Here is a 20,535-nt window from a genome sequence, read left to right as displayed (position 1 = left end):
GGATAAAAGCCTATTTCCTTCCAAAGCCTGCCCCTTTCAGACGAACATTTGCCGCCCAGGGAAGAGCGTGCAGGAAAGATCGGACGATGCTGGGTGCCCGGAGGATCCGCAGCAGCATCCGAAGAGCGCTGGTCCATCCGGGGGCAGGCTACGCGGGGTGCCCCGTCCCTGTACCCGCTTTCCCGCCGCAGCCGGGCGGCTCCACCCCGCCACCGCCCCGCGCCCCTCCTCCCTGCCCCTTCCTCCTCCTCCTCCTCATTCCGCGGCAGCGCGGGCGGCCATGGCGCGGCGCGGCCGGCGGCGGCGGCGGGGGGCAGCGGCGGCGGGGACCCGCGGCAAGGTGAGGCGGCCCGCGGGCTGGCGGAGCGGGGCCGGGCGGCGGGGGCAGGGAGCCGGCCCGCAGCTCTCCGCCTGCCCGGGGCAGCGGCGGCCTTTGTCCGCCGCCCGCGGCGTGAGGGGTCGGAGGAGCTGCCCGCCAGCGCCGGCGAGTGACCGCCAGCGGCGGGGCGGCTCCCCCGGCCGCCCGCACCGCCCCCGGCGCAGCGCGCGGTCCGGGACACCGGGCGGCCCGCGGTCCCGCCGGGAGCCATCCACGTGGCGCGGCGGCTCCGCGGCTGTAAAAGGCCGGGAATGGGGTGGAAGCCGCCCTGAGGGCGGCCCTGGGACACTCAGCAGCGGCGTGGGGCAACTGCAGCTGTGCTGGGACTTGTGGCGGCTCTATTAAAGGCTGGAGTGGATCATTGACAATTAATTAGTTGTGAGCCTGGGAATACCGCTTTAGAAATAACTAATACATTTATTTATTTATTTTTAATTCTAGCCTTTTTTTTTTCTCCCCCCTTTTCTTTTTTTTTCTTTTGGAAGGCCGCGATGCCAAGGCTGGCACATATTTGAGTGGCCTGAGAGGCATGCTTCCGTCGGCTGTGGTCTGGTCCAAGCCTGGGGGCGCATGCTTGGGTGCGTCAGGCTGATTGGGTGGTTCGAATCTTCGGAGGTGGTATCGTGATAGAATCGTAGAATTCTTTGGATTGGAAGGGACCTCATCTAGTCAACCTCCTTGAAGGAGTGTTGCCATCTTAAAGTAGATCAGATTGCTCAGAGCCCCATCCAACCTGACCTTGAATGTTTTCAGGGGTGGAGCATCTACCAGCTCTTTAGACAAGCTGTTCCAGTGTTTTACCATTTTCCTTACATGTAGTGTAAATTGACTCTCTTCAAGTCAATTGACTCTCTTCAAGCTCATGCTGAGCTTCCCAGGTGGTGGGAAGGAGCAAGGAGAAGTTCAGCATCTCATTCAACTCTTGCTGATGGAAAGTTAGAGCTTTATAGGGGTTTCAGTGGAACTGGAGTGTAATAGAGCCACTGGAATATTTATTAGAACCTCTGTCCTTGCAAAGACCTTCCACCTCCGTATGACCTCAGGCTCTCCATTTGGCAGTGTGAAGATAAGGGCGCTATAAAACAGTTTGGGATAACCCTGTTTGACTATAGACACAAATGGCACTCAATTCTCACCTCTGGTGTTGTAACACAAGACTCTTGCTGTCTTCTAGTTCCCTTTCTGGTACACAGCTAAACGCTGCACATCATGTTTCTTTCAAGGCTCAGCTGTCTGTTCTTGGTGCTTTCCTGTTTCTCACAGGAGTTTATTTTTGTCTGAGCACAACCTTCTGCTGGCTCTGCCTTGTCTTTGTGATACATTGGTGAGCAGTGAGTTCATTCCTGGCTGGGCCAGAATGATGTGGTGGTGAAGGTTTCTTTGCCTCTGAAGTCACAGATCGTCACTGCTGATGGGCAGATAGGCTTGTGAGTACATGCCCCAATTTGAAAACAATTGCTGAAGACAGTCAGCAGTACAAAACTGTTTTGAATTGCAAGACCTGCAGTTCCATTTCCTGTCCCGGGGTCTGATTTACCAGGTCCTGGCACAGCAGTTTCAGTAGATAGAGCTTGTTAAAGGAGCCCTGGCTGTGACTGTTTGCACCCACAAGGCCTGAACTCAAGTTCTAGACTTGAGCAGTCCAGGCACAAAGTGAGCGTGCATCACGGTATTGTAGAAAAGTATTTTCCTTGAAATACCCGCGCTTGGACAGTAATTAGGCATCACCATGGGATGCTCTTGAATTATGCAGAATAAATTCAGAAATAGTTGTTACAACTGTTAGGGTTGGTGAGAGATTAGATGGTACAAAGAAATAGTAGCAGTTGATAGTGTTTGGATTGTGTTCATATGCTGGCATGCTGATACTCACAGTATTATCAGCATTTTTGAAGAGTAGGAAATAGTTTCCAGGAAGGTACTGCCTATGGAAGGTGACATTTTAAATGATTTGCCATGTGATTACCATATTTGGGCATTCCTTATTTTAGGATAAAGTAGCTTTATGGACATTTGCTTATTATCAGTCTAGATAAGGCAATATAGAGACTGTATTTGGCTGGCTGTTCTGAACACAGCAGAATTTACCAAAATTTCATGGGGCAGTAGGTTTACTGGTGTGAAAATTGCCAGAACCTTTTGAGGGGGCACCCTCAAAGTCCCAGGAGTTGTTGCTGTGACAGATTAAAGCTTCAGGCATAATACATCTTTACTTTAGAATCAAATTATTCTTGCAAAGATCATAAAAGTGGGTGATGACTTCTCGTTTTATCAGTTGTTCCTTCTTTCAGAACACTCACTTGCCTTTCCATCTCCTGCTGTGTATGCCAGGAATACATTTCACTGTCCAGGGGATTTCAGCTTCTTGTGCTTTAATGATGTTGAGAAATTTTGGAGGTCATCTGCAATCTTCCTCGCCTTCCTAGATTTTGTTGATGCCCAACGAGTCTTGGGCTGATTGTGTGGTTGACAGTCTTTCTGACCATGCATCCAATCTGTGTAATTCTTTTGCACTGCAGTATGGGACTTGGTATGTCTATGCTTTCCATGTCTTTCACACATTTGTATGATGCTTAAAATTAAGCTTTCAGAGTGCTGTTCGCCTTTGTGACTCCAGTGGAAAAATCAGGATCTTGACTTCTGCATAGTTCTGGTTTATTGGTCTGGCACCTACTGACATTCCGGGTGGGCCCCTCTATTCTTGTAGCGCTGCCCACAATTGTCAGCCTTGGAGTGCTTTCCTGTTCGGTTGCTCCTTTGAGGTTGTTCCTTTGAGGTATGAGCCAAGTGCAGTGCCCTTGGGAGGTGTGCCTTAGGTTGGCTTCTGGACTGAACCTGGGACAAGTCAAGAGGCTTTCCAGCATGTGCTGAAGGTGTGACTTTGCACAGGTTTGGTTTGGTGAGTATCTGCTTGGAATTAAACTTTGGTTATTTCAGTCTGACTGAGTTTGAATGTGACTGAACTTGTGTGTCCTCTGCTTTGAGTAGGAATGCCCATACATTGTGCTAAATTGAATTAAGGGAACACAGCCCAATTGATTTTTTTTCCCCGTGGTCGGAGCCAAAATAGAGAACTACATCTAGCCCTGCTTTCTCAGGCTGTAGGTTCTCCTGATACATCACCATTCGAAAAGAATGTGCTAGTGTGACAATTGGCAGGGAAAGCGATGTGTGCAAATAAGTCTTAAAAAAATTAAACATGGTAGTCAGTGCTGTAGAAATAACATGCTTCCCACCAAATACATTGGTTTGCTTGCAGGCAAGTGTTCTCTCCTCACAGCCTACAGGGCAAGTTGCATCTTTTCTGGCTTTGGTGTCAGGAAAGTTGCTTTTTCAATTGAAACATGAAAATTCTTCCTGTTGATGTGAATGGCAAAACAGCTCACCTCGGGCTTTTCTTTTTCTCGTTGCCTAACAAGGTGGAATTCATGGGGATAGTGCTTGGAAAAATGTTCTTGTGACTGCTGGGGACTTTGGGTTCTTTACTTTTCAATAGCTCATGTGACTGAAACAGTTTTGACAACCCTACCAGCCTCTGTCACCCTCTGCCCTTGGTGACAGACCTACCAGCCTCCACAGGCACATACCAGCTCCTCGCCCCTGGTTCTGTGGGAATGGGATCTCCATGCAGCCCAACACATCCCAGTATGCTCCTAGGTGTACTGGTGGTATTTTGTCTAATGTAGAGGAGGAAAACCTGAGAGATGTGGATGTCTTGAGCTTTGGACTACTTCTGCAGAAACATAGGATTTGTTATTCTGGCAGTTGTTGGATTGTGTGCCATCTGTAGTAGGGAAGGTTGTCTGATGCTTTGAATAGTACCTTGTAGGGGTTTTAAACAACTAAGTGTGTTTTATGTGCAAAAATAAATGAGTTCAATAGATATAAAAATTCCTGCCAGAAATAAGACTGACTTTTTCAGCAGCTGTGAATTATTTCCAGCTTTCACTAGACTTTTGGTATTTAGCCTTTGTAACAGGTGTATTTAAAAGACAGTATTTCTCACACCTGCAGCATTTCAGCAGTCCGTTGTGGTCTATTCATGTTGAAATATTTTCCCTGAGCAAGCTTGCAATGTTCATCACATCTCTGCCTTCATTACTTTTTTAGGGGTTTAGTGGTGTAAAGATCCTCTCCTGGAGTGCCTGTGTTTTACAGATGTTTTAAATAGATTATTTTGACATTTCTGTTTAGACAAATATGTATTTTATTTCTTGGTGTGTAATAATTTGTTGACAAGAGTGGAAATCCTAGGCTCTGATGCTGATTTAAATCAGTTTCAGAATGTATTTTAATTGAAAGTTGAAGATGGAAATGTCTGTGGCTTCCAGGACTACACAATAAATGACAGTGGAGGAGCCCATCATGACAGAGATGTTTGCTGCAAGCTTGTCTTTTATGTCAGTGGACTTTTCTTGGAAATAAATGTGGCTTGCAATTTCAGGTGCAGAAATAGATTCTAATAATTCTGCTAATCAAGATTCACCATGAGGCTTTCCTTTCTAAACTTCTGGAGTATGTCCACCTTGTCAGTTGTCTGTTATTAATGTAAGCCCTTCTGGTAAAACAGGGACTCATCAGTGACCAAATTGAGATTCTTCCTACCCAGGCTATGGAGAGCAAGACACAAACTAAAAATCCTTGGAGCTCTACAGTAAGTTACTTAAATCAGTACCAGTACCACAGAATTTGGGAATGCAAAAAATTAAGTTCCTACTGGGAAAGAATTTTTTTGTTGTTGTTCAAAATCAATAATTATAGCCTCATAAATGACTCCTCTGGTGCAGATGAAGAAGCAATACATGAAGAAGAAGAAATCAGGCATACAGTAATCACAGCAGTGGCTAACTCAGCTGTGGATTAGCACAAGAACTAATGCAGTGGCTCCTGGAAGCAATTTATTCATAGCAGGGAGACTCTCAGCTCCTCGTATGTTTTTCCATTAAAATGCATAATCCTTCATTTTAGCACTGCTCTGTACTAAGTAAATTCTTACTTTCACAGCAGCAGAAGTGTATTCTGGATGTTCACTGTAGGAGGTAGGAGTGAGGGAATATCCAAAGGGGTTTGGATATGGACAGCATGACTTCAGCAACTGTACTTTGGATCATGCCATTATAGGCCTGAGAGGGTCAGTTTTTCAGAGGTGAAATCTACTCTTGCTCCAGCAACAGTAAGTTGGTTTTGCATCAGCCTACATCAGCTTTATAAGATCAGAACTGGAATAAAATTTTTCACCCTTTACTGTAGCTTATTTCAGAGAGTGATGCTTTGGTGGAGGTACTGCTTGCTATTTTAATGGAAGTGGAGCTTTTGCAGCTATATAACTTTTGGAGAATGAGCCTCCTTTGGGTCACTTGCCTTGCCACTAGTAAACTTTGAAAAAAAAATCATCATTATATGCCTTGGTTTTCTGTGATAGTGGAAAAGGGCAGTCTGCTCTCGGTTCTGAACCTCATTTCTGACATGTACTGGTGGGTATTCAGGGCTAGAAAACAGCACTTTGAGATGAGGAATTGGCCTCTGACCAGGCAGTCATTGATCTCATGTTCCTGAGAGTTAAAGAGAGTGCAGCTTTAGCAGAGAGCAGAGAGGCTTGTTTCAGGTTGGAGTGGTTTGTGTGAGGTGTGTATGTGGTCCAGGGGACATAGGGGATGAGTGTCTGGATGCTGGTGAGGAATGCAGATGCTTTTCTCCCAGAGCATTTGTGTGACTGACAGAATGGTTTCGCAGGTGATACCTGAATGTGTGAAAATGTGTTCTGAAACTTGGCAAAATGCCTTCTTCCTTGGTTTTTAAGGCTTGGTCTGTTCATCCCATCCTTACACACACCAGATCCTAAAGCAGCCCACATGGGAACTGTCTGAAGGCTTTCTTACTATCCTGGCACATGCAGAGCCTTTTCCAAAGTGTTTGCTGTGAAGTATATGGCCCAATGGAATGGTTGGAGGTGGTGTTATGAGTCTCCTAGGCTGGGACTGGACTTTTTGAATGCCGAAGCTGTGACCTTGGTCACCTCAGGAAGGCTGCTGCCTGCCCTTGGCTGTGCTTCCCCCTCTCCTGGTGGGCTTCTAGCAAAGGAGAAATGTTCTTGGTTAGCACATTTTCACTCTCTTAACCAGTATCACAGGAGAAGCTCTGTGACAGTACTGACCAAGGAGAAGGACTTGCATTGGTTTTGTTTTTGGAGTTAGCCGAGTGTCTGCTAAAATCCATAATGGTACTGTGGGATCTGAAGGTCAGGTTCCTTTGTACTTTAGCATTGTGTTCTGTTTGAGGTTGTGTCCCTCACCTCTGAGCCATCATTGCTGTGGAAGAGCTGGAGGGGTGGTGGGTTTCCCCATGGCTAAGAGTGCCCTGAGCTCCTACTTGCAAAGATGAGGCACACATGTAGTTTTATGTCTCTGAAGTACTTTCCTGTGGAGCTGAACACCCTGTGTATTGCATCATAATCCCAATCCCAGATCCTGAGTCTGTATTCAGGGATTAAAACAGTCTATACAGAATTTTCCTGGAGTTTAGCTAAATAAGGTACAATTTACACATAGCATATTTTGTGCTACAGACTCGTGTTTGCATAGGAATATAAACATAAGTTGTATGGTTGCAAATTTGAGTTTTCCTGTTAAGTTGGTGTGTGTGACTCGTGTTTTCTGTCTTGTCTTGAAAAAGAAACAGGTACCCAAGGATGTGGCCAACATTTTTAATACCCCCAGTGACAGTGAAGATTTTCCAGGATTCCAAGATGATACTTCTCAACAGAGCTTCTTGTCAGAGAACAACTGTGCTAGTTTTGATTCCCAGGAGTCTGGAAAAGAGGTAGGAACAGGTTGCCATAGTCCAGTTATGCTCTTGGGATGCAGTAATACTCTGAGCCTGTGTCAAAACTGTGTGAATTATAACTCTCACCTTAACCTGTAATTTACAGTGCCCATATTAAACTTTAATGTAAACAAACTTAGTATTTAGGGTTTAGTGGTTGCTTTTGAAAACTCCTTTATAATATAAAAAAGAAAATGTGTTTCATTGGAAGATGAGTTAAAGTGAAATAGGTAAGTGTAGCAAACAGAAAAAAAAGGAATTACCATCCTGGAAAGATGTTGCTGGTTATTAGATGGGCATTTGTGAGTATGTAGACTTCAAAATATTTCTTCCAGAAATATCTCTGCGCTGTCTCTGCATTAAAATTGTGTTTTAATAGTGGTAATCCAGAGAAAGCATCAGCTCCTGCTGCAGTAGTGCAGTCTGCTGGTTCTTTGCTCTCTTGATGAAGTGGCTTGGATTAGCACAATGATTTGATATTTTTTCTTCTCTGGTAGCTGGAGATAGCAGCTGAATTCACAAGAAAAGAATAGAACTGGTGTGCTGCCTTGGGTGGCAAAAAATTTAGTTTTTAGTCTTTTGGAAACATATAATTCACATGCTTGATAGCCACGGGCTAATGTATTATAAGATACCTTTGTCATTTGTGCTCTTGCAGAGGTCCCTCTGTTTCATTAATGAGATAATTGAATTATTTTTCTTTTATTTTCCTAGTTCATCAGGTCAGAGCGTGGTTAAGAGGTGCTGATGACAAGGAAGATGATTAGTCTTGGCCAAAGAAAGAGACAGAATAAGCCTTGTTACAAATGTGTACTATTTCTCAGCCTTTGTAGGCAATTTACCCCAGGAGAGTGCAGAAACCTTTTGGGGGTAGAGCCACAGTCTGTGCTATGGAGAAAGATACTGTCTAAGATGTAATTAAATTCTGGGCTCTAAGTTGGTTTCTAATCTTGTTGCTAGACAGCAGTACTGGCAACTTCAGCAAACCAGGAGGTAGCTTGCTCTTGCGTTTGTGTTTTTGTGGGGAGCATCAAGAAGGGTCAGTGGGGAGAGGTATTGGTGGTGGAGGGGAAACCTTGTGTGGGAGCTTCTGCCTACCTGGGGGCTGCAGACACCTGGCTGTACTTTTCCCTCCCTTGATCTCCCAACTTGTGAAATAGAGTTTATGATAATGATCTCTTCTGCAAAGCATTTTAAAATCCTCTGATGAAAAGTGCTGTGGAAGAGATAGATAGTTAGTTTCAGATGCATTGCTGAGAATCCCAGTGAGACTTGTTCCAGATTTACAGCTTGCATTTGCAACCTTCCTTATCATTTCTGTGTTTCCCTTGGGATGAGAATTATTTTAAATCTTGATCAGTATTGAATTTAATTTCTTTACCACTAAATGGTACAATAAAAATATTCTGAGTTCCATCCAACTGCAGCATAATGTGCAGTCCTTGCACATCAGGGCCCTGCATCAGGATGAGCATCATCCTGCGTTCATGATGCCAAACACCACAATTGCTGCAAAAGGCCATTGGTACTTGTGCAGGAAACAAAAGGGTTTTGGTGCAAAGGGCAAAATGATGGGAAGTTCAGAAAAATTCAGCAGTTCTTGAGAAAGGAGGCAAGGTAGCTGCCCTGCTGGGGTGGTAAATGGGCTATTAGTGCATCGGGTGTTCCCTTGGAAGCTGAGGTGCAAATGAGTTAGCAAGTAGTGACCTCTGTGTGCCCGCTTTTCCTCAGGGCTTTCTGCAGTCCTGCTCTGATCATCTCTGCGCTTCTGCCGAGTTCCCACAATTTCTCCCACAATAGGTATCCCTGGTGTGTATTTTACCTGATGTAGACTGTTCTTCATAGATGAGCAGCATAGCTGTAGGTGTGTTATTTTTAGTTACTGTGGCTAACAAATAGTATATTTCCCCCATCAACCTTCATTGTGGAATTTCATAAAAACACAGAATACATAAAATCTTCAGTTTCCTCCCAGAAATACAAGTTAACTTTAAAGTAACTTCCCTATTGTGTTCGTTCCTTTCTCAAGCAGCTGCACTGCAGCTATCAACAAAAGAATAAAGTAATTTTCCTCAGAGAAAACTCATTACAATTACCCATAATAATTTGTAGATGTTTAAGTGTAAAGAAACAGCATATGCAGTGGCTCCTCCCTCCCATTCCCTTCTAAGTTTTTCCACTCATCTATTGTATCTTTTTTTCACCAGATATTATCTTAAAATAAAGAAATGTGTAATTAAAGTCAGGGAGGGGAGGGAATTGAAAGGAAGAATAAAGATATTTAGCAAATGCATTGTATTAAAGGTAATTTTTGTTTCTTGTGTGGGAGGAAGAAGTAACAGAGGAAAATTGGGGAAATAAACTTATATGTTGCTGACTTTCAAGAGGCAGGTGTGATGTGAACATGGATTATATGCCTACCAGGAACAAGTCTCTCAAGAGATTAGCAGGAACAGGTTGATTAAATGGTTTTCTACTAGTTCTTGTTGTAAGTATGGAAATACACTCCTATTTAGTAAAAGCCTTGTGTTTAATTGGGATGTAATGTACATACCATGAAGAGTGTTTTAATGAGGTCTTTCTACTACTTCCTGGTCTATAGGCTGAAATTGAGGAGCTGTCTACCCTAGAACACATGGGAATGATAAACTGCACCAAAAAACCAGCGAGTTGAGAAGTTGAAAGGTGGAAGGATATTGGTCAGGCTGTTCAAAGCTCTGATTATTTGTGTTGGTATCAGTCAGTTCAGTGATGGTGTAACAGCACAAGGAGCAGACCCTATCTCTCATTTGTATTTTCTTCTTTTCAAGGCCTGTTGAAGAAAATACATAAAACAGAAGAATATACATAAAACAACATGATAATTTACATACAAGAAAACTGATAGTTTATTTCTATTGGGTAGTAATGAAGAAGGGAAGAAGTGAAGGAGAAAGTTTCCCCTGCAAGAAGTAGCTCAGTTAAAGCCCTGTCCTCAAAATGAAGAAAAAAAATCTTGCAAAGTTAAAACAACTCAATATTGAAACTGAATGTTGTCTTCTTGTTGTTTTTCTTTTGACAGGCTTTGCCTGCAAAGTGCTTTCACGGTATGCTATTTAGTTGGCACTGCTTTGACCCTCAAAGCCTGTTTATTGTGGCTCTGTGAATACTCTGTATCTGACTGCCTCTCACAGCTCCTGAGTGGTGTTTTTGCAGGGGCTCCAGTTTCAGTCCAGATACCTCACCGAAGAGCTGCGGAGGATTTTCACTGAGGACACTGACTCTGAAACAGAAGCGTTTGAGGGCTTCGCTTCAAACGAGGTGAATGTGAACAAGAAAGAAGTTCTGGTAAAGGCAGTCACACCTACATGTGAATGTATATGTTGACTTCTTTTTTTTCTGCCTCTTCTGTGTAAAGTTCATGTTCTTGTAGGACTTTTCTGATACACTATGATGCTCTTTTTTCATGCTGAATTAAAAAGTGTTGTCCTAAAAGAGGGAAAGAATGCTTTATTTAATGTAGCATCACATATTAGAAATGGGAACTACTTCCACTGCTTGTAGATTGTACTGGACAAGATTGTTCCTTGGGAGACAGCCATGTCTGTATCCCAGACAGTGCTAATATGTAGATGTTTTGTTGATTTCTGCACAGGCAGATGTTGTGTACTGTGAACTTGTAAAAAGATGTTAATTTAGGTGAATTTATGGTGATGCCTTTGGGTGGAAAGACTTGCTGTCTAGAACTAGTGATTTAAAAATTAGCTCTCTTATGTCAGAGGCAATAATGTAATGTGGGATTTTTCTTACTTCCAGATGGTGGAGTCAGACTTGAGTGATGAAGAACGCGATAATTTGTTGGGTAATGAGAAAGAAGAGGAGGAAGAGATGAAGAAGAAGGTTTCCCCCAAGAGAAGAAGCTTTGGCCTTCGTGTTGCTTTACAGTTTCCCACCAGGAAGTCATCTGAGAAAAAAGTGCCTGAACAGGCTTTGTCTGATTTACCTCTAAAGGACAGTGAATCCCTCACACCTCTTTCAAAAGAAATAAGCCTCAAGCGGTCGGACAAAGTAGAGGGCTCTGCTTCAGAGTCTGAAGAAGACATTAAAGAAACACAGGAGGAAAGTTCCAGTGCACTGCTTAAGAGAGCCATAAATATTAAAGAAAATAAAGCCATGGTAAGACTTAAGAGCAGTGTTTTTTTCTCTGACATTTACATCCAATTACTTAGCTTGAGCATACTTGAATTTTAGGGTCCCTGCTGGTGCTGTGCTGGAACTTTGGGAAAATATTATGGTGAATTTTTCTACCTGGAAAAACCCTGGAGGACCCTCAGCACTCGGACATTTACCCCTAAAATAATCTTAAGTAGGGACTAGCCTGGTCAAGTTTAAGACCAGAGTAGAACTAAGAATTTTTAATGTGGATATGAACAAAGTTATAAATGACCAAGTTTTGCAGCCTTCAAAACATGTCAGAAAACCAGCTGGTCCTTTCAGGTGGTTTATGGTGTCGTTTGCACAATAGTGTTTCAACTTTTTGTTTGTGTGTGACAGATCTGCTGCAGTTACTGATTGGAAAGCCAGCTAAGAGCTGCTGAGGATGATAAATGTAATTTCTCAGCTGTGTGGGATGTGATTTTTTTACAGTATGGCTTTACTATATAACTGCTGAACGTGTGTGTATGTGTGTGTAGGTGTGGAAAAGAGCAACTGATCATTTACTAATGCTTTTTCCTTTATTATCCAACATGCCACCAGCTCTCTTTAATTATCATGCTGCTATGTAATCCAAACTGATGTTCAGTCTTTAGTAGCTCCTTCAGTTTTACTGTGTTTCAGGGAAAGTTGCAGCTTCCAAGCAATCTTGGGGCTCAAGCAATACCTCTTGGTGTGGGCCTGCAGCTCCTGTATAAAAACTTGCTTCAGCTTTGTACCTGCACCTCTAATCTCTCTTGTGTTCCCACTGCTGTTGTGTTGGTCTTGCTGCTCCTTGGTCCTTCTCACCTTCCACTCTTCCTTGCAGTTCAACCACTGTGAAATTCACTGGCATCCTAGGAGCAGTACTGTAATGGCATTAAATAGCTCTTAATAAATGCCACACTGAAGTATTTACTGAGAAATACTGTATTCAGCTTTTAATGTCTTGATGGCTGTGGCAATCTCAGAGAGCTAGCAGCTTGGCTCATCCCCACTACCAGTGGCTTTTCAGAAGTTAGCCTCATTCTGGAATTCCAGAACAGGTCAGTGCTTTTTTTGTACCTATTGGCCACTGCTTATGTGGAAATGTACTTCCAAGACATCTTGTGCACGGTGCAAGAAATCATCATCCTGCTGAAGTGCTTCTGATGCTGTACATGATCAGAACATGCATGCATTGGGGGAACTGCCAGTGGGGCTTAGTTGCTCTCTAACTTTGTAATGAGTGTGTACCCAGTGTCTGCACTGCTTAAGGAGATGCAGAGCTCTCTGACAAAGCGCACAGATGTGTCTGCAGTCAGTAAAAGCTCAGTGGGAACATCTTGCTGTCCTCTGGCACCCTGTCTTTTTTTTCTCCCTCCTATCATATGAACTTAATTTCTTGTTATCAATCATTGCCATGTTGTAATGTGCTCCTTTGGTGCTGTTTTGACAAGATACTATGTAAATCTGGCTAGTTCTAATTCCCAGTAAGAATTAGTGGGAGCTATAAAGTTAGTATTGTTTGCTCATGGCAGAGTAAATAACCCCCTTTTATGAATTCCAGTTTATTTAAATGCTTCCATAAAGGCTCCTTGCACATGTTTACCTGTAAATTGAAGTGCATGTGAGGAATGGATGGTAGGTGGTGTTGCTTGTTTTGTAAGTTGCAGTGAGTTTTCAATGTGATGTTACTTGATTCCAGCTTGCCCAGCTGCTGGCAGAACTGAATTCCATACCGGACCTGTTCCCAGTGAAAACACCCTCCTCGACCCCTGCAGTAAGTTCCCAGTACTGGTTGGTGGTGACAGTAACTTTTGTTAGACTTAGGTGTTGGACTTAATGTGTTTCATTAGAAAATTTCAGCAAGTTTGTTCTGGTTTCCTTAGGGTTTGGTCACTTCATTGGTATAAATTTGCTATGGTTTGCAAAGTGACAGAGATTACATGAGGAAATGGAATTTTTAAAGATAATTTTTGAAGAAAGACAAAGACCAAGATGAGATGCTACTTCATCATTTTTGCTCCAGAAATACTATTGGAGATCTTAGACAAATGTCTGAGTATGTGGGAATAAGGAAATGTAGTTGCTTTGCTTTGGATTTAGATTCTGTTAATTTCCCTCTTGTAGACCTTTCTTCTAAAATCCACCCTTCCCAGCAGAACTATGCTCATGAAGTTGAGCCATTCAACACAAAAATTATACAGTAGTTATTTCAATTTACTTTTCTCAGCTTTAGGCAGCTGAGAAAGCTTAGTTTAGCAGCTTTCTCTGTTGAGTAGTATTTTTCCATGTATATTATAAACTGAAAAGATTTGAAGAAACCTTGAAGGGCCATGTCTTTGGTAGATGTCCATGCAGGACTTCTGTTGCATGAATTCAATCACACAATAATTGGGAGGTGTGATGGTGTGAAGAGGGTATCTTGTACCTCCCAACAATCTCCAAAACTAGAAATCTTGAACTAAAGGAAGCAGCTTCTTAATACACTTTCAGTTAAAAAAGTTTAAAAGAAAATTAACGAGAATTCAGCTTTTTCCTCAAACTGTGTATTCCTCAATGTTCCATGATTGCATATTCAGATTGTGGAAAAATCAGAATATTTAGCTACCAAAGAGCAGTGAGAACTGGCTTCCACCCTAATATGCCATGTGTTCAATTTTGGTCTAGTTCTGTGATGTTAATTGGAACGGAATTTGACGTTAAGGGGTGATTTTTGAAAGTAGCAAAAAAAATAGTGTGTAGGGAGTATATTTGGTGGTGGGGTTTGGCTTAACAAATAAGGAGTAGGAGAACAGTAGATCAATTCATGATAGTACAAGTGTACACTAAGTACAGACATTTTCAGGTTGTTTCCAGTGTTTAACACTACAAGTATAACTGAAAAGACAGTTACTGGAATTTTCTTCTCTTTGTAGAAACAGAAGAAAACCCCAAGGAGGACATTCTCTGAAGGCCAGATAACACGCCGAATGAACCCAACCAGAACTGCTCGTCCACCAGAAAAATTTGCTTTGGAAAAATTTACTGTGTCAGCTGTCAAATTTGCAGAACACATCTGTAGCTACAGACAACAAAACCTCCTGAAGAGACTCAGTGTGGTATTTGCCAGATTTTGATATCTCCAGTAGTGAGAGACTGGAAACATTTAAATTGTTGGCCAGCACTTAGACCAGACATCACATCCTATGCAAAGTTATTGAAAATCTTTGGTTGGGATTAGCAACAGAAGAAGTTATTTCCAGGCCTTTCTGTCTCATCTTTCACCTGTTAAGTGGGCTCTATTTGTGACCAGTGTTTTTCAGGCATAACAAGGCAGTTAACTTCTGGTCTGTTATTAATTCTTCATCAGAAAATTACTAGAGCCCGTAATGTACAAAACCTTGGAGTGGCAAGGCAGTGGGGTGGTGGAGGTGGCAAAGCAGATCTTCTCTGTTACCAGACTCAGGAAAAAAAGGTCAAAAATCCTTCTCTGGAAATAGCAGAAGGAAGATGGGAGTTAAATGGCTGAACTGAGAACGAATTAAGGGAATCTGCACCAGCAAACTGTTAATGTACAGGCTAGTAATAGAAAAGTTGCAGATTTTACTCTTTCCTAATCTTAAAAATACAGTTTTTTCCTTCTCTAGCCTATGGTGGTCCTTTTTCTTGCTTATATTTTCTTTATAGCCCTTATGAGGAAGACCCTTTAAGTTTGAATCCTTACAGGCTGGATCCCAGTTCTGCTTGTAGGAGCAAGTGCTGGGCATAGTTAAAGCATTATAGAGGGAACTTGGCTATTAGAAGAAGAAGAGTAGCACCAAATGAGAACCTGGCCTGGTAAATGACTGTTTTGGACAGAACAGAACTGATCTAGAGTGAAGGACAAATGAGGTTTTCAGAGACAGGTATGGGAAGGCTAAGAATCTGATGAGATTTGGGGTGATGAATAGGGGTCAAAGAGAATGATTATTTAGAGGGAAAAAACATCACTTAATGGTGAGTGGAGTACTCTCTTCCAAATAACAGGTTAATAAAAAAGGGCTGGGATTGTCAGGACTAACCTAAAACTTCAGTAGAGTTTTTTTTTGCAGGACATTAGAGATTGTCATTGGAGAAAGCAACTAGAGAACATACAAGGAGATTGAAGGATGAAATCCTGGGAAGGCAGATGATCACAGTTCTTGATTTTGAGAGGGAAGAAATGGAGTATGAAGAGTTACAGTGGAGGAGGAGAGGGAATGCAAAGAAAAGTTAGCAGTAAAACATGTCAAGGATTTGTGCAAATAGAAGTAGTAATAAAGGAAAGGAATTAAATAAAATGAATAAAAAGTGTAGTAGAGAAAAGATTATGGAGGGAGAGAAAGAGGCAGGGATGATTTGGAAACTATTTCCTGTTCTTCCAGTGGTGCATGAGCCTGTATTTTGCCATCTGTGGACCGCATACTCATTGTAAATGAAGGAATTTGTCACCAAGTGTGGTGACAGATGCTTCATGACATCAGACAAAAGGTATTGAGATGAGTTTGTTTAGCAGGGGGATTGTGGAGTTCGCAAAAGAAGGAGATCAACCAAGTACTCGTCTCATCGCCCGGTAGAAGACATAACTGAGGAGGACTTGGACAACATTGCACTCACTGTTAGAGACAAAATCTATGACAAAGTTCTTGTAAGTGGTTGCCGTATTCTTCAGTGTGTCTGTGTGCTTGAAAGTCTCTCACTATTTCACTGGTGTTTGCTAAAAGTTGCCCTTTCCTGAGACTCTGGGGAGTTCAGCTCATCATTATTATGTCACACAAGTACAGCTTTGAAAGCTTTGCCAGACTTCTCTGGGCTTGGCTGTGGTGGTTGATACTCCCCACTGGCTTTTTGCCCCTGAAAAGTGTTTTTGTGCCACAGAGCTATTAAGTCAAGTTTGCCATAGCTATTGCTTGCCACTGGTAAGAGTTGGCATCCTTTTTGTCCCTCTCACTAATAAAAATGTTGTGTTAAATAATAGTGATCCCTGCTGTTCTTCGTACCTCTGGAAATGACATTTCTGTACAGATTATGTAGTGTCCAGTGTTCTTAATGGAAGTCCTCCTTCCTTGCTTTCACTGGATTTGGCTATTGATTATCATAAAGATCATCTTACCATGTATGTCAGGTTTCATGGTATTGGCAGGGATGAGTCACAAGATCACTTTCTCAATAGTTTTAGGTTTTTCCTAGAGAGAAGAAAGGACCAGAACTAAGATTATGAGGTTCATGTAATTTGAGACTTCTAATGCAACTGAAACTTGGCACTGACTCTGTAAAATTCCTAGCATCGTTATATGATTTATCATAGTAACAGAACTTCCTCTTCATTGTTTAATTTGACTTTGGTTTGAAGTTTGTGCTTATTATTATCAGGAAAGCTCATCAATGGGCATTTAAGATGTCCTTCATACAAATGTTTTTCTCTTCCATTCCACCTTTAGGGTAGTACTTGCCACCAGTGTCGACAGAAGACAACCGATACAAAGACAATCTGTCGCAAGCAGGGCTGTGGAGGGGTCAGGGGGCAGTTCTGTGGACCCTGTCTTCGAAATCGATATGGGGAAGATGTGAAGTCAGCTCTGCTTGATCCAGTAAGTGTCATTCTTGAACCTGGAATGAAAGTGTAATGAATACAGTTTTGTTCCTAATCTGTGATGTTAAGAATATGCTTATGGTAACGGGGTTCAAACCTTTTTGCCAAGAGCAGATCTGTAGTGCTAACTAATGGCCATGATGTGCTAGCCCAGTGTGGCACCTGTGCTTTTATGTGCAGCTGCTGGGCAGCTGGGGGTGCCTGACTTTATGTATCAGCTGGTTAATTCAGTCCCAGGAATTGTCCTGTACCAGCAGGCAGAGAGAGGCAAAGGAACTTGTCTCAGTGGGTGCCCATCTCTTTGTAGGGAGTTGACTACAGACATCCTAGCATGGAATGAGTGTTAGGCATTACAGATGACTTCAGTCTGTTTGAAAATTAATACTGAGCACATCAGAGAACCTGAGGCTTCAGAGTAAGAAGTATTCACGCACTTAATAATTTCTTTAATCCTGCAGAATTTGGGAAATGTTAATAAGGTTGGCTGGCTGATAGAGGTTTGTAAAACGTTGTCCTGAACAATGACATGGTGGGGAAGCCATACTCACATTTCTCTGAGCAAGTATACTGAGGAAGTCCAGTATAACATTTTTCATAGCTTGCTTTTCCCCCCCTCCCATGCTCATGCCCCTGCAGTCCTGGATCTGTCCTCCTTGTCGCGGGGTGTGCAACTGCAGCTACTGCCGCCGGCGGGACGGGCGCTGTGCCACCGGCATGCTCATCCACCTGGCCAAGTTCTATGGCTACAACAATGTCAAGGAGTACCTGGAAAGGTGAGAGCTCTGCCCTCTGGTCATTCTTTTTTAAACTGTTACAGCCCTTTAAATAACATTTGACTTCTTGTGCCCTGGGGCAAATCCTGCACCTGTGCAAAAGAAGTTTCTTGGATTTCAGATTTTTAACTTGGCTGAAATCAGCTTATTTAAAGTGATGTATATTGTCTGTGTAAACAACTAATTTGATTAAAAAATTGAAAGACTTCTGCCTATTTTGAAATCTCTGTTGGTTGGCTGAAGTGTATAGAAGTTTTTAACTTCCAACTGTTTTGGAAGTTATCATCTTCAGCAATGGAAATTTATTAGTTTCCTAAAAAGCACTAACACTGTTTTCTCATATCTTCTAGTTTACAAAAACAACTGGCAGATGACAATTGAGAGCGCTGAACTCAAGCCGTGCCTGAAACTGGTTAATATGTTAACAGTTTGACTTCAGAAGTTTATTACTATGTTTTACATAAAATAGAATTGTAGTACATAGCATATTCATTTCTTTATTGGAAACTTGTTGATTGATATGGTCTTATGCAAAAGATCTCTCAGGAAAATATTTTGGTAGAGAAATCTACATGCACAGACCTATATGTTAAGTGAAATGGCGCTCTTGAACCTTAAGTGGTTAATTTTTAGTAGAGCTACACAACCACAGGATGGAGAGCTTGGTCAAAATGAGCAATATTTTTATTTATATAATTGTGCAAGTTTGCTGAAAGGGTGTTTAAAACTACTTTCAAAGCATCCCGTCTTCAAAGAAACAAAACACCCTTGTCTACCAGCTTGATCATAAAGATCGATTTTTCCAGCTCTGCTTTCTGAACCTGTTTCACCACCTATAGTTTATAGAACTTGTCCTTGCAAAGAAGGAAAAGATACTTTCAGCTGAATGTCATTATATTCCAGCCAAAGGTGATGCACTCGACCAATGCGAGGATAGTTTTTGAAAGTTTTATTCCAAAGTGCAATTATTCACCAAAACATGAAAGTAGAAGAGTGTTTTAAAAGAACTTAAAATATCCCAGTAAAAAAATCCAACAAAACTTCTCACCAGCAGTTTTTGCAGTGTAATGCACCTGCTGCCTGAAGCATCTACCCACCTGTTGTAACTGGTCTATATCAGAGTTCAGGATTAAATTTTTTTACTTACAGTTCATACTTAGATATTTTTCATTTGTACAACCAGGCTTTCAAACAACTTCATTTAAATGCAAGATATTTGTATTGCATGTTAAGTATGTTAAAATCTTGTAATATACACATTTCTTTTTATGTAGAGAGAATAAAGACTGATCTAAAGAAGAGTATTTTCTGATTCAAGCTACACCCTGATGCTGATGTTTCCCATTTACTTTCCCATAGCAAGTGTAATGGTACTTGGAGATCAATAATCGTTATGTGGAGAAACACATGAACACAACATTGATGAGTGAGGAAATAACAACATAGACCACGTAAGTGTTACATTAAGGATTGTGTTTTTGTGAGACAAAAAACACAATCCTTAATGTGACACTTTTGCTTTAGCTGACTGTGAAAAATCTCTCTTTTTACTATCAGGCAGACTGAGGAAGCAGCATGTTTTATTGTAAGCTTAGTATGAAACTGACAGGAGTGAAGCTATTCCTGCCAGAATCCATTTACTTGACTTCTTGATTTTCAGCTTGAAAGTCAAAACACAAGTTGTCCTCCTGCTTTTGCTTTTATAATCTGGACATTCATAAATATTCTTGTTTTCCCTTTGATCCACTGGAATAGCCTTTAAAAAATGTCTGGCATTGCTGAAGTCAGCTCCTGAACCATGTTTCTGCTCCTGGCCCCACTGTCCTGTTTGGTGCCTGGCTACCTCATGCCTTTACATGCTGTTCTGTAGTGCAAGACCAGAATAATTTGTGCTTAAACAGTTGCTAAATAGTTAAGGCTACATTTGAACATACAGATGTAGTGTGGACTTTAGATGTGGTTGATTTAGATTGAGATTTTGTTGGCCTGCTATGCATCCTCTCTTTGTTCAAATTCAGAGATGAGTCCATAGCATCTGTCTGGACTGTACTTGTGGATCCATTAACATGCCCTTTTACTAAAAGCAGAGACTGTAGTGATAGGAAATTTTATATAAGTAAACACCAACACAAGCCCAAACTGCACACACAAGGTTCCTTGATGCTTTCCTCATCTCCAGAGGAGGAATGAGCTGTACTGCCCTTGGACTGACAGATGTCTAAAAGAAAAAACACCTCTGAAAAGTTGATGCCCCCCATTCCAAAAAGCAACATTCAAATGGTATCCTTGCTATTGCTTCATTCCCCTACCCTAACTTTCCTCTTGGAGTTTGCCTGCTGTAGTAGCAACTCTCCACAAGAGTGGCTTTCTTTCAGGTCTGGTGAAGAGTATGAGTAACTATGGTGTTTCTCTAATTGCCACTGGGAGTCACTCACCTTTCTCTAATGAGCTGTAGCTTTGTTGACAGCTTTTCTCAGTTAAAACTACAGTCTCATGTTGACAGCAGGTCTGAACTTAATGCTTCAGTCTCAGGAAGATACAGATTCAAAAGAACAAAATATGGTGTTTATCATGTGAAGGTTGTTAAAAGAGGAGTTGCAGCTCAAAAAGTGAACATGGTTTCCATTCAGGGACAGCCTACAACCCTACAATACAGCTACTGCAATAACTGATTGCTTGAAAGTCCAGATGAAAAAAAATCTTAATTCTTACACTTTGCCCACCTAATTATACCTCATGCTAATCACAGAATCACTGAGTATTCTGAGTTGGAAGGGACCCACACTACAGGCATTCTCAAGTACTTCCCTTTG

The 20,535-nt window shown here is 41.9% G+C and overlaps 2 protein-coding genes across 5 annotated transcripts in view; one reads left to right on the top strand and one right to left on the bottom strand.

The window, feature by feature from the left end:
- Positions 1-218: 218 nt before the first annotated feature.
- CDCA7L (cell division cycle associated 7 like) lies at positions 219-19,043 on the top strand. 4 transcript variants are annotated; one of them, XM_071429175.1, is made up of 10 exons: positions 219-340; positions 7,052-7,198; positions 10,397-10,528; positions 10,997-11,356; positions 13,062-13,136; positions 14,275-14,457; positions 15,870-16,004; positions 16,798-16,947; positions 17,586-17,722; positions 18,073-19,043. In XM_071429175.1, exons 1-10 carry the CDS (start codon positions 281-283, stop codon positions 18,101-18,103), a joined length of 1,410 nt encoding a protein of 469 aa, XP_071285276.1. In that variant the 5' UTR covers positions 219-280; the 3' UTR covers positions 18,104-19,043. The 4 variants fall into 4 exon arrangements, with proteins under 4 accessions (XP_071285276.1, XP_071285277.1, XP_071285275.1 ...); XM_071429176.1 differs by lacking the exon at positions 219-340 and having other exon boundaries at positions 6,980-7,198; positions 10,397-10,501; XM_071429174.1 differs by lacking the exon at positions 219-340 and having other exon boundaries at positions 6,980-7,198; positions 15,873-16,004.
- The window catches only part of LOC139591051 (dynein axonemal heavy chain 11-like), a 113,684-nt gene continuing 103,211 nt past the window's right edge, over positions 10,063-20,535 (bottom strand). Inside the window, exons 36-38 of the mRNA XM_071429177.1 lie at positions 16,626-16,966; positions 16,470-16,542; positions 10,063-12,243 (exon numbers count right to left, since the gene is read on the bottom strand). The gene's annotated coding sequence lies outside the window, so the exon portion shown is untranslated. The remainder of the gene's footprint in view (positions 12,244-16,469; positions 16,543-16,625; positions 16,967-20,535) is intronic.

The sequence above is a fragment of the Agelaius tricolor genome, unplaced genomic scaffold (genome assembly GCF_023055355.1).
Source record: "Agelaius tricolor isolate 1412-34295 unplaced genomic scaffold, bAgeTri1.0.p SCAF_6, whole genome shotgun sequence".
NCBI lineage: Eukaryota > Metazoa > Chordata > Aves > Passeriformes > Icteridae > Agelaius > Agelaius tricolor.
This window is presented reverse-complemented; position numbering and strand designations above follow the sequence as displayed.